We start from the raw sequence: 13,880 nt of genomic DNA on the forward strand, positions 1-13,880 counted from the left end.
GGGCTAAAAAGCACCATTAATTATTATGGAATGTACTGTTACCTTGAACAATTTTGTGTTTGCTTCAGGAATATAATTTATATAAATAAGCTACAATGTAGCCATTTGAGATGCCACTCAAGTTCCAGCAGAGCTGTAGAGCCATATTTGCATAGCAGCAACAGATAAGAGGTTAAAAATTCACAAAATGGCACTGTACAACTTCAGCAAACATATAAAAAAAAGCTAAAACCTAGCTACCGGTGTTTGAGCTACTGACGGGGCTAGCTTTAAAGGGGATGTAAAGGAAAAAACATAAAATCCCATTTTTACTTTCATTAATGAAAAAGAAACCTATCTCTAATATACTTTAATTGAAAAACGTGTACAGTTTTTATGATAAATCTGACTGTATGCAGTGAAATTCCCCCTAGGTTATACTTGTACGGCAGGGGGAGCCCGCCTCCACCTTTCTTGCCAGAACTTGAGCAGCTTTGTTTGTTTCCCTGTAAAGCAGCCGGCGACTGTGTAGAGATTCATATCCGCAGACTCAGTGCAGTCTACATATTCAGTCTTGCTGTATCGGCTTTTATGGCAGATATTATTTGACTTGTGCTGTTTTGATAATTTATGACGATTCCTAAATGTAACCTCCCAACTGAAGCCCAGGCCACACTGAGCATGTGCATAGTCTTGCAGAGATGTATAACAAAGTTACAAGATGGTGACCCCATGTGGCCAACTTTGAAAGCATAAATCATTTGTTTTATTAGGCTTGGGGTGCAGTAAGTTTATGTTTAATATACAAAATACAGTATTTGTAAAATTATTCTATTTTAGTTTATTCAGTTCATGTATGGCCACTTTAAGGCTGATTGGGCCCAATGGGGCCCTGCATTATGGCAGCTTGTATAAGAAGTCAGGAATTTTTACTTCCTCTTCCACCTGCCCAGCCCACCCAGATTGGTCCTGCCCACACCCAACCCCGACTGGCACCAGTCACATGAAGGGCAAAAGAAGGAAAATAAGACCCTATTTGCCAGGCAGCCCTGGAACCAGGGGCCAGACAGCAACACTCTTTCTAGGGCGCTTCGCCAAAACAGTTCTAATTGGGCAATTGGTAAGCCTGACTCTGGCCACATATATTCAAATTATTTAGTTTAGTACTTATAGTCATTCTTCGGGAGGTAGCCGAGGTCAGTCTTCAACAACCTTCTGCATAATGGAGGCATCAGACAGTTTATTATGGCACGGATTGGGTTATTGGCAGTTGCATTTCCAAGTGTTGTGCTGAGCTTTCCCTAGACCTTGGAAAAAACATATTGACTGTGTATTATCAAAGGAACAAAGCATTAACAATTCATCCTTGGGCGATACAAGAACAGGGGTTGCAGCACCTATGCCAGAGGTATGGTACAGTGGATGCCACCACATATTTTCACACATTTTTCAGGAGATTATAAAAACAAAAGGACAATGGATGGTGCTAAATTTATGGGCACGTAGACTTCCACAATGGCAGTTTAATTGTAACAAAAAGGGAAAGCAATTTTCAGCACCCTATTCGTACCTCTATTTTGGGCAGTGACATGCAGGTTGGTATACACATCTCTTGCATGTCATCACAAGCCAGTCCCCGTTCCTTTACAGCTACAAGCCTTTTCAGGCGGGATGTGAAAAGAATACAATGTGCACATGGGATTCACTCATTTGAGCCAGAAGGATTAGGATTTGGGGTGATTGGTTCTTCTATCACCAATATCCATTCTTCACAATGTTTTATATGATGGAACCCTCCAGAATACTGCTAACAACAGATCTATGCACTATAGGAGGCACCTAAGAAAAACATGATATTTATGCTGTTTGTGTTGACATGCTGCTTACAGCACAACTGGTTTGCATGTCCACAAAAAAAAGTCACATACCAGGTTTTTGTTTCAGATATAAGCTAACTAGCCTTGGGTGCTTACAAAACCAGTAGCGCTCCTGTCTCATTTTGTTGCTAGTATGAAAAGACATTTCTTATTAAAGGGAGTTGCTACTAGCCTCATGATAATCAAGTATGTGGCTGACAGAAATATCCGTTGAGAGATGTGAAGCAAATGTAAACCTTTTGTGCGTCAACATATTTCTTCCCAGCTACCTTGGAGATCATGGTAGAATTGTATAGCAGTATGCGTATGTGTCAGGTGTATTGTTTCTCAAGGAGAAGGATCAGCTGTTGGCTGTCTTATCTCAAGGACAACCAAGTACTGCTCTCGGATTTCTGGCGATTTGAAGGGCGTCTCATTTTACATTGCACACATTAGATCTCACAGATTAATTATTTAACCCCTTTCTTTCCAATGTCATCACTCATACACCAAAAAAAAATAACAGAAAATTATGGCGTGGGCATATTACTACAGGTATAGGACATGTTAGCCAGAATGCTGGGGACTTGGGGTTTTCCAGATATCGTATCTTTCTGTAATTTGAATCGCCATACGTTAAATCTACTAGAAAATTATGTAAACATTAAATACACCCAATAGGCTGCTTTTGCTTCCAATAAGGATTAATTATATCTTGGATCAAGTACAAGGTACTGTTTATTATTACAGAGAAAAAGGAAATCAATTTTAAAAATGTGGATTATTTGGATAAAAAAAAAAATTTATGGGAGACAACTTTTCCATAATTCTGAGATTTCTAGATAATGGATCCCTTACCTGTACAAATACAGTGTCCAGCAGGCATCTTTTTAGAGGCAACAGTTTGGTTTCTAGTAAAAATGTATTTTGTGGAGTTAACCCTTCCCAAAAGCCTAAATATGATGCATGTATAGAAATGTGTCACAAACCAGCCATATCTCAAAAGGACCCAAGCATTGGAAATGGCAGAGCAAACAATTACAATAAAAAAAAAAAACAAGGTGGTGTAAGAGGCTGCCCACATTCTGGCACCAACATCACCAATGGCAACGTTGCTAAAACACAAAACACTTAGGGGTCCATTTACGAAAGTTCGTAAAACTGGTCTTTAACCCATCGGCCATTATCGCTGAGAATATTCTCATGACAAAATTAAAGCCGCTCCCTGTTTAATATAATGCAAAGAGACACATTCTTCGTCTTGCGATAAGTGGCGTTAATTATGTAAGCATAGCGGTTTATTTCAGTGTTATTTCTGCCAAACTGCTAGGTCTTTGGAGCTCATTTAAGTTAACTGCATAATCTGCTTCAAACCTTGTCGATTTTTTTTGGCAACACTGCAAATGGACACACTAATGAATATATATATATATAGATATAGATATAGATATAGATATAGATATATATAGATATATAGATATAGATATATGAATACATTTGTATAAAATTGTATTTATTACCAGTTTAAAATGGAATATTAAATATACTTATGGCCAATTAAAGGAGAACTAAAGCTTAAAGTGATACTGACACTAAAAAAAACACTTTTTAAAATATGAATGTACATTAAAAGTTAGGTCACGTTGATTGTTTTTTGCCGAGGTTTGTTTATCTAAGTTATTGTTAGTTGAAGTTCCTAAACCAGACTGTTTTGCCAACCTGACTGTCCCATCTCAGCCTGTCAGTTAGAGATTCTAATGCTAACGGACTCCTTCTGCACAAATATGGCAGCCCCCTCATACAGGAACATAGGGCATCAGACAGGTATGTAAAAGCATTGTGGAAATACTTTATGGCAAAGTTATAAGTTGCTTTCAAAGGCAATATTATGAGATGTAAAGTAGAGTTTAATTTCTGGTGTCAGTATCTCTTTAACTAAATAAGAAGGCTAGAAATGTTGTACATTATGTTTTGTGCTTCTGTAACAGCCCAAGGCAACCACAGCCCTTTAGCAGGGAAGATTTGTGTCTCTAAAGATGCCCCAGTAGCTCCCCATCTTCTTTTCTGCTAATTCACTGCACATGCTCTGTGCTGCTGTCACTTACTGAGCTTAGGGACCGACTCATAATATACAGTACACATAGAATAGAAATGTCACAATATAAGGCTGATTAGTCATTAATACAGATAATTGCTACATGGCAGCACAGAAACCAGTGGAACTAGCATCAGAATGTTATAATCAGCCCTGTAGCATCAACTCATTACAGACAAAACTCATTTTCTGCTTATAAAATTTGCAACGACCCCTAAGCTTAATTTTTCAAGAGCTGCTCAGAGCCCATTGAGCATGTGAGTGTCGCAGACACTTTCCAAGATGGTGACCCCCTGTGACAAGTTTGACGTTCTGGATCATTGCTGCTATTGACAAGCAGAAACTGTAGGCTGGTGCAATAAATTCAGTTTTTAAAATATTGAATTTTTAGGCTTTAATTCTCCTATAAACCTATTCTTACTCAATTCAAATGTTCTATTTAACTTTTAGAATAAAGGCCAAAATGAAACAAGAAGGTGCATTGTTGTAAAACAGACATTTTAATGATTTCTCTAACATTACAAAATCCAGGTTTTCACAAAGAGATAAGATCACACAGAAAATCCACGGGCAGCATCACCTCTTCTTGAATCCATACTTCTTTCGTTCGTAAAAGAGATCTGTTTTGGAGCTGCCTAAATTTACAATTTTGGGACAACCATCTCTCTGCAAAGTACATGTAGAAAAGGAATTAAAAACATCACAATTATAAACATATGTAGTTAAGAGCTACAGTCATCAGAAAATGTTTTTACATTAATGTTAAATATTGAATTTTTCTGAAAACAAATGTTTCTCTCTGTAAAAAAAAAAGTTCCTGCCACTTGTCTTGCAGTCCATGATGTTAGAATCCCATCATTACAGAAATGCTTTCAGACAATTACAATAACAAAGCGGGATAATGATGCCATGTGCCCATGTGATATTTACTTGAGGGAATGTAAAAACCCTGAACCTCTAATGTAACACAAAGTAAAACACATTTGAAGCTTGTATAAAAAAAAAAAAAAATAAAGGGTAGTATAAAAGGGAACCATTGGGCGATGACTATTACTCAGACTGTTTGATCAAAAAAAAAAAAAAAAATCCTTACACTTTAATAATTTAGGAAAAATACAGCAAGATTAGATGGAAAATTAGGCAGATGATCCAAACGGAAAAGATTCCTGTATGTCATAAAAGAAAAGGGAAGCAATACAGCTTGTCTCAGGAATTTTTTTGGTGTATCCAGAATGCTTGGGACTAGGGGTTTTCAAAATGCAGGCTCTTTCTTTAATTTGGAGCATTATGCCCGAAGGCTATCAAATTAAAATGCAAACTTTAAAAAAAACCAACAGGATTGTTTTGTCATGGCATGGATTTATGAATCTTCGCTATGAAGTGCAAGATACTGCCCAATAAAACAAATACATTAAAGGGATACTGTCATGGGAAAAAAAAAATTTTTCAAAATGAATCAGTTAATAGTGCTGCTCCAGCAGAATTCTGCATTGAAATCCATTTCTCAAAAGAGCAAACAGATTTTTTTATATTCAATTTTGAAATCTGACATGGGGCTAGACATTTTGTCCATTTCCCAGCTGCCCCATGTCATGTGACTTGTGCCTGCACTTTAGGAGAGAAATGCTTTCTGGCAGGCTGCTGTTTTTCCTTCTCAATGTAACTGAATGTGTCCCAGTGGGACATGGGTTTTTACTATTGAGTGTTGTTCTTAGATCTACCAGGCAGCTGTTATCTTGTGTTAGTGAGCTGTTATCTGGTTACCTTCCCATTGTTCTTTTGTTTGGCTGCTGGGGGGGGAAAGGGAGGGGGTGATATTACTCCAACTTGCAGTACAGCAGTAAAGAGTGATTGAAGTTTATCAGAGCACAAGTCACATGACATGGGGCAGCTGGGAAATTGACAAAATGTCTAGCCCCATGTCAGATTTCAAAATTGAATATAAAAAAATCTGTTTGCTCTTTTGAGAAATGGATTTCAGTGCAGAATTCTGCTGGAGCAGCACTATTAACTGATTCATTTTGGAAAAAATTTTTTTTCCCATGACAGTATCCCTTTAAGTAACAAAAGAACTCATTGTTTAAACAGGAAAAGAAAAATGCCGATCAGGTACAAAATCTAAAAACAAAAAGAATACACAAATCATTTGATCAGCTACATTTAATAGCACGGGAAACAAGTTCTCAATTGAACAACTGTTTCGGACACCAGTTAGTTCCGACAAAGTTAAAATGATACAGTCACCTTTAAATAACTGTGTGTGATGATGGTGTAAAAAAAAAACAAAAAAAAAACAGAATATATGCACTTTCACTTACATCTTTTTCCTGAATAGTGCATTCTTTGCAGTAATAAGCATCCGAAACCCCCGGTCCCCCGCAGATCACACAGCGCCCTTGGTATGAGCCGTAGTTACATTCGTCACATATACGCACAAGAGTGCACGGGCGCACATAGGAGTCACAAATCACACATTTCCCATCACCTGCAAAATAAATGTTCATTTGTGAATACACTTACATGTGAGACAGGTATAGTTTCTTTTTTTCTCCTGCAACAGAGATGAAATGTAAATAGTAGAGCATACAAATAAGTAACTGGGGTGGTGCCAACTTATTATGCACCCTACAGTGAATGACAGTTTCCTTGTCCTAACATGTACTCTTGTAACTACATTTTTTTTTTTAAATTCTGCACTGCTCTTTGCTGAAAAGTGCACTGGTATGGGATCAGTTATCCAGGAACCCATTATCCAGAGTACAGAATGGCAGTATCCCATAGACTACATTATATAGTGAATAAAGTACCCCCTCTTGTAAAATATAAGGATATTGTAAGTTACCGAGGAGTTCCATGACCATATAAAAAGCACGAGGCCTAAGGCCGAGTGTTTTTATACAGGTTATGAACTCCAAGGTAACTTCTAATATCCTCATATTTTACAACTGGGGGTACTTTATTTATTATAATACACACGTTTTAGTGAGTCATGTGACAGAAATGACATCAGAACTCACTGTTTATAAGGATATAATTTACAAGATATTCATGGCTTGTGTATTATAATGAAATAATCCAATTTTTTTTTAAAAAAATGATTGTTTTTCTGTCTGTAGCAGTAAAATAGTACATTGTACTTGATCCAAACTAAGATAAATTAAATCCTCATTAGAAGCGACATCAGCCTATTGGGTTTATTTAATGTTGACATGATTTTCTAGTAGACAAAGTACGAAAATACAAATTACAGAAAGATCCACTATCCCAGGAGTGTGTGGATGTTGAACATAATAACCTAGAACATTACTTCCTGCTTTTCAGCTCTCTGAGTTAGTCAGCGGCTTTAAGGGGGGGGGGGGGCACATGGAAAATAACTGTTCAGTGAGTTTGTAATTGCTCCTCAGCATTCAGCAGCAACAATTATTTCCCATGTGCCCCCCTCAAGACAATGATTGGTAACCAATCAGTAGAAACCAAGAGAGCTGCAAAGCAGGAAGTAGTGTTCTGGCTATTGTGTTACACATTCAGTCACTCCAGCATTTATAGAGTACATTTTTGGCTAACTAACTATATCAGGAACATTTTTTTATTTTATTTTGCACAATCTATCGATATCAGCTCATATCATGCCCTGTTTAACAGGTAAAAAAACTCCTGACAAAGCGCACCTGTGCAAAACAAGTTGAGGACAGTTGTGGGCTGTGAGACAATTTGGTTTGTGCGCTGAAGTCTCAATATCTTTTAAGTGTATATATTTTTAAATCTGAAAAAGACATTGTGGCACTTGGATCACGTCTCCTTTGTTTTAATCTGTAGAGACTCTGGTGGGAGGATTGTGTGTGACCTGTAAAGTCACGTTGATAGAGACGCTGCTGCTGGGAAAAGTTTGTGGAAGTGCTGGTATCTTGCGGACACTGAGGTTGATCTGCTGCGGGATTGTTTATATGGTTTCAATTGTACTTCTCAACTGGTTTTTCACACTACACTTTCCCAAATGTAACTGCTAGATGTACTAAGGATGGCTTTGCAACAAGCAATTCGTTTTAAGTTTTGATAGATAATATTTTAAACAAAGACAAAAGAAAGGTCAAACTTATTTTGAATATACACAGCCATACTTTAGATTTTAAAAGATGATGTATATACACTCACATTTTTCACAGAGTCTTCCAATGGCTGCAATAGAAAAACACAAATGTAAGTGCGTGTACATATATTAAACTGTGGACATCATGCTGTACACATAGCATAAACATCAACAATGCCTTCAAGTCTGAAGCAAAGAAAAGCAAACATCTGCAAGACATTGCTTATGTACAATCATTATTGAAGGGGCTGTTCACCTTCAAACACTTTATTTAAAGGGATACAGTCATGGGAAAACATGCTTTTTTCAAAATGCATCATCAGTTAATAGTGCTGCTCCAACAGAATTCTGCACTGAAATCCATTTTTCAAAAGAGCCAACATATTTTGTTATATTCAATTTTGAAATCGGACATGGGGCTAGAACATATTGTCAATTTCCCAGCTGCCCCCAGTAATGTGACTTGTACTCTGATAAACTTCAATCACTCTTTACTCCCCCCCCCCAGCAGCCTAACAACAGAACAATGGGAAGGTAGCCAGATAACAGCTCCCTAACACAAGATAACAGCTGCCTGGAATATCTAAGAACAGCACTCAATAGTAAAAGCCAAGTCCCACTGAGACTGATTCAGTTACATTAAAGAGATACTGACACCAGAAATGAAACCTTTTTTTACATCTATCATAATATTGTTTTTGAATGTTATCTATAGTTCTGCCATAAAAGTATTTGCAGATGCTTTTATATTACCCATCTGATCCCACATGTTCCTCTATGAGGGGGCTGCCATATTTGTGCAGCAGGTGTCAGTTAGCATTAGAAACTCTAACTGACAGATTGAGATGGGTCAGGTTGGCAAAACAGGCAGGTTTAGGAACTTCAACTAACCATTACTTACTAAAGCAGCACGATCACTGAAAAACAACCATGACCTATAGGTAACTTTTTGTGTACATTGATATTTTGAATAATAATTTTTTAGTGCCAGTATCACTTTAAGTAGGAGAAATAACAGCCTGCCAGAAAGTTTTTCCATCCTAAAGTGCAGGCACAAGTCACATGACTGGGACAGCTGGGAAACTGACAAAATATCTAGCCCACAAGTCAGATTTCAAAATTGAATATAAAAAAAAAAATCTGTTTGCTCTTTTGAGAAATGGATTTCAGTGCAGAATTCTTCTGGAGCAGCACTTTTAACAGATATGTTTTGGAAAAAAAACATGTTTTTCCATGACAGTATCCCTTTAACTTAAGTTGGCTTCAGATTGTTCATCATAAATGAGTATTTTTTACAATTATTTTCTATTTTGTATTTGTGACTTCTTTGAATATTGAAGTGTTTAAAGTTTCATTTTTCACCTTCTAAAGCAGCTTTGAGAGGATGGTGGCCGCCGACATGGTTTTAAATTGATACATTTAGCGGATACATTTGTTATCTTAGTCCCTGCTGAGCAGAATCTGAGAAAGGCAGCTGTTACAATTGATACAATAGTTGCCAATATCCCACATATGTTGATGAAAGCCCCTATATATTCATTCAGTGGTAATCTAAAAGAGGCTATATTTAGCAATAGCCTTGGTTTTTATGCAACCAAAACTTGTCTCCAAGCCAAGCAGTGTCGGACTGGCCCACCGGGATACCAGGAAAACGGTGTCAATGGGCCCTCATGCTGATAAACATTTGGCCTATTTCATGGCCATTCGCTATTTCTATGAGAACAGCTAAATAAATGAAATAAGAGATTATAGTATGTTAAAGAAAAAAAACACAAAGAGACTAGGATAATAGAGGTTGAGTTAGGAGAGGAAGAATAATAGTACTAAGAGCAGGCCCCCAGTCTAAGGTTTTTGGGCACCCTGGTAATTAGCCAGCTCTTGTGTGATGCAATGGGAGATCCTGCCCCCGGACAGCATCTGTATCCAATTGAAGAATATATCACAAAGCACTCCAAAAGCCAGGACAAAATTAAAACTCTATTCTTTATTTATCCAGTTAAAAACATAGGCAGTTCAGGATCACATTCATATCACAAAATCATATGCTTACACTCCCTATACATGGCACCTTTACAAAAGAAAAAATCAGGGTAATAAAAATCTGGCCCTATGCCTTTATACATGTCATGGTGATCAGGCCCTATTTTTAGGGGGGGGGGGACATACACACGGATGCCCTTTCACTCATTCAATACACCAATACAAGCGTTTCCAGTATTATTCTGCCTGGCTGTATCCAAAGGCAGGGATATGTACATTTAAGCAGTAGCATCTCATGATGTTTTTTCATTTATATACTAGCCTAACATTCAAGATACAATAAACAAATGCATGTTGAAAATGTGCTTAAGATCATGTTACATCTAAAATGTTACATGGATTTCAATAGTAACATTACAGTGCAGATTAGATCGGTAACCAAAGCATAATAGCAATCATCAGCATTGCACTTCATACAGAAACACAAATATGAATTACAGGGGTTGTTCACCTTTAAATTAACTTTGAGTATGATGTAGGGAGTGATACTCTGAGATAATATTTGTGGCTTTGGCGCTATTTTGCTTTTTATTCAGCCGATCTCCAGTTTGCAATTTCAGCTATCTGGTTGCTAGGATCCAAATTACCCTAGCAACCATGCATTGATTTAAATGAGAGACTGGAGTGGAATATGAATAGAAGAAGGACTAAAAGAAAGAGGAGTAATCAACAGTAACAATATATCTAACATTTCAGAGCATTTGTTGCTTAAATGGAGTCAGAATAAGATCACAAATAATTCGAAAACGATAACATAAATAATCTAGAGCAGTTGAAAAGTTGCAGAGGGGTAAGTAAAGACATAGGGGCATTTGCCAGGGGTAGCAGCTAGGCTGGGGGGTCTATGTAGGGCAGGTTTTTTTTAATTTAAGGTTTGTTTCTCCTTTAACTTACTCTGCACAGATGGGAGCAAATAGTGGTCAAGTTCTGCTGGTAGAATTGTAATAGGAATGTCGGCATGTACTTTGTACTATTAGTCAATAAGAGATCAGAGAGCTCATCAGCTTCTAAACTCATGGACTGAAACACAACAAACATACAAGGAAACCAGCCTCGGTGACTGACAATGGGTTAAAGTAGCAACAGAAGCCGTGGTTAAGTAAATATACAAGGAGAGAATACACAGCGCCCAACGTGGGAGGGTCACACACAATTGTACTTTAGGAACGTTATCAATGGAACCGCAAAAAAGCTGTAATACCCATGTGCAGCAAACAGGACGCTTTTCTTTTCTCAGTCTCGCTCAGTTATATAGAAGACATTTCCCCCAAGCTACTCACCAACACCCGCCTGTTTTCTACAAAATATCAGATCTGGATGATGCTTCGCCATGTCTGTTTAAAAAACCTTCCCTTCGCCGACCGCGCGTTTACAGTTCTGTGTTCCAAACCTCTTTCTCGCCTATGGCTTTTTACGTCACTTCCCTTGGCATGTCCAATTCGTGGAAATCGTTGCTGTCACGCCCAGTAAACTTGGCTACTGGGTTCTAATTGGTGAATGTAGTTAAACCTTTCCCTTCCGTCTTGCATGACGTCCTTTTAGACAGGATATCCGGTTCATAAGTGGACCATTTATATGAGTTTATTTGCTCAGCTCCATGGTTCTGTATGGACGGGATCACAGCATTGCTAAACAATTAGTAAAATAATGAGAACTTTACTAAAATATATTCTGTCTGTGGCTTTAATAAATAAATCGGTTTACTGTCCTAATTTGTTTTTGTTATTTAAGCACTAATCGAAATTTTTAATTTTCTACCCTACGAACAAGGACATTTGTTGGTTGGTCGAGAGACCAGGAGGTCTGAATAAACAAACCCATCCCTTCACAAAGCTGAAACACATATAAGCAGTACCCCTTTATAAAGAATGCTTATCTGTGGACAGGGTTTCCATTTTTCTTAAAACCTTCTTACCACCCAATGGGCGAGTATCAATAAAATAGTAGTTCACCTTCAAACAACTAGTTGTTTTCAGATAGAGCACCAGAAATAATGACTTTTTTCAATGACTTTCTATGTGTCACAGTTTTTCTAATATTGAAGTGTAAAGTGTATTTTTCACCTTCTAAAGCAACTAAATGTTTGCAGACCCTGTAAATTGTTTTAAATTAATACATTTAGTTGATACATTTCCTATCTTTGTCCCTGCTGAGCAGAATCTGAGTTTCATTACAGCCAGCTTTTAGAATAGTTGCTAATACTCCAGAGATGCTGCTGAGAAATGTATCAACTAAATGTTGCAAAACTGTAACTGTTTAGAGTCTGCCCCTGAATTACTGAGCTGCCAGACTCAAACACCAGAGACACGTACATTCAGGGCTGGTCCTATCAAATGTGGGGCCCAATTGGGACCATGTTGGCGGGGCCCCTAGACAAAGTGTTGCTGGCTACTGACACAGCAAGTATTTAGGAAAATAAGGGCATACAGGCACAAAATAGAAAGGAAAGGGGCAGTGCGGGGCCCCCAGAGGTGCGGGGCCCAATTGGGCCCAATTGGTCCAATTGGCCTAAGGCCGGCCCTGCGTACATTCAACTTTAAACTAAAAACAGTAAAAAATAAATAATGGACAGTAATTAAAAATAGTCTTTATTTCTGGGAAACAATCTGAAAACAACTGAACTGAAAAAAGTATTTGGAAGGTGAACAACCCCTTTAAAGGAGTGGGACAGAATAACAGACCTAAATGAGAGCTGACTACATTTTGTCAAGAATCACTGAGTGGCTGACTCTGAATCAGTTATCAATTGTAGTTTCATTTACAAAATAACAAAAATGTTACACTGGAAAGATTTGTTGCTGTAGTACCTTAAAGGGCATGTAAAGCCAAAAAAATAAAATCCCATTTTTACTTTCTTTAATGAAAAAGAAACCTATCTCCGATATACTATAATTTAAAAATGTGTAACGTTTTTATAAGAAACCTGACTGTATGCAGTGAAATTCTCCCTTCATTTACTGCTGTGGATAGGAATTGTCAGATGGTCCCTAACTGCTGAGCAGGGAAACAATCATACTTATGAACAGCAGGGGGAGCTCTCACCTTGCTTCCCAGCCATGCAGAACTCAAGCAGCTTTGTTTATGACGATCCCTAAGCAGCCCAGACCACACTGAGCATGTGCACAGTCTTAGTCTTGCAAAGATGTTTAACAAAGTTACAAGATGGTGACCCCCTGTAGCCAACTTTGAAAGCATAAATTATTTGTTTAATTAGGCTTGTGGTGCAGTAAGTTCATGTTTATATTCAGTATACAAAATACAGCATTTCTAGCCTTATTCTATTTTAGACTTTACATGCCCTTTAATCAAGAGTCTACATGCTACCTCTAACTGACAAATGGAGTTCTACCATGGCATTTTCAACCATGGCTTCTTTAACAGAATTTCCCTCTGTCAGGACTAAGTATTATTAGGATCTGACCAACCCACTGGGACACCTAACTGCAAGCCAGCCAACTCTGGAAAGATTCAAACAAAAATGAAGCCATTTGTAATACTTCCCTAGAGGTGTAACATGATTGATGTTGGTGAGTAAGTTGATGTGTGGTAAATTGCTGTGTGTAGAGGAAAGGGGGCAAGTAGAAGTTGGGAGGAGGATTTGAAGAAGTGATGTCTGGGAGGTGGGCCCTTGGCTCAGTGGGCCCCCGATACACCAGTCTAACACTGTACCCAGTGGTGTAGTAACTGTCAGCACTGGAAATCCAACATGAAATTAGCTTTGGAAACACTATGTTTCCTAGAATATACATTTGTTTCTACAAGATCAATACATTTGTAGCCTTACGGAGCATTTGCTTTTTCGAGGGGTTGGCAATGACCGTTT

The 13,880-nt window shown here is 37.9% G+C and overlaps 1 protein-coding gene across 2 annotated transcripts; it reads right to left on the reverse strand.

Moving 5' to 3' along the window:
* Positions 1-4,411: 4,411 nt before the first annotated feature.
* On the reverse strand, positions 4,412-11,507 carry phf5a.S (PHD finger protein 5A S homeolog). Of its 2 annotated transcripts, none has more exons than XM_018261232.2 (4): positions 11,338-11,507; positions 8,083-8,106; positions 6,249-6,415; positions 4,412-4,596 (listed from the first exon to the last, which is right to left on the reverse strand). In XM_018261232.2, the coding sequence occupies exons 1-4, from the start codon at positions 11,387-11,389 to the stop codon at positions 4,507-4,509; spliced, it is 333 nt and encodes a 110-aa protein (XP_018116721.1). In that variant the 5' UTR covers positions 11,390-11,507; the 3' UTR covers positions 4,412-4,506. The 2 variants fall into 2 exon arrangements, with proteins under 2 accessions (XP_018116721.1, XP_018116722.1); XM_018261233.2 differs by lacking the exon at positions 11,338-11,507 and adding an exon at positions 11,259-11,283.
* Positions 11,508-13,880: the final 2,373 nt, after the last annotated feature.

Source organism: Xenopus laevis, chromosome 4S, assembly GCF_017654675.1.
Source record: "Xenopus laevis strain J_2021 chromosome 4S, Xenopus_laevis_v10.1, whole genome shotgun sequence".
NCBI classification, from domain to species: Eukaryota; Metazoa; Chordata; class Amphibia; order Anura; family Pipidae; genus Xenopus; species Xenopus laevis.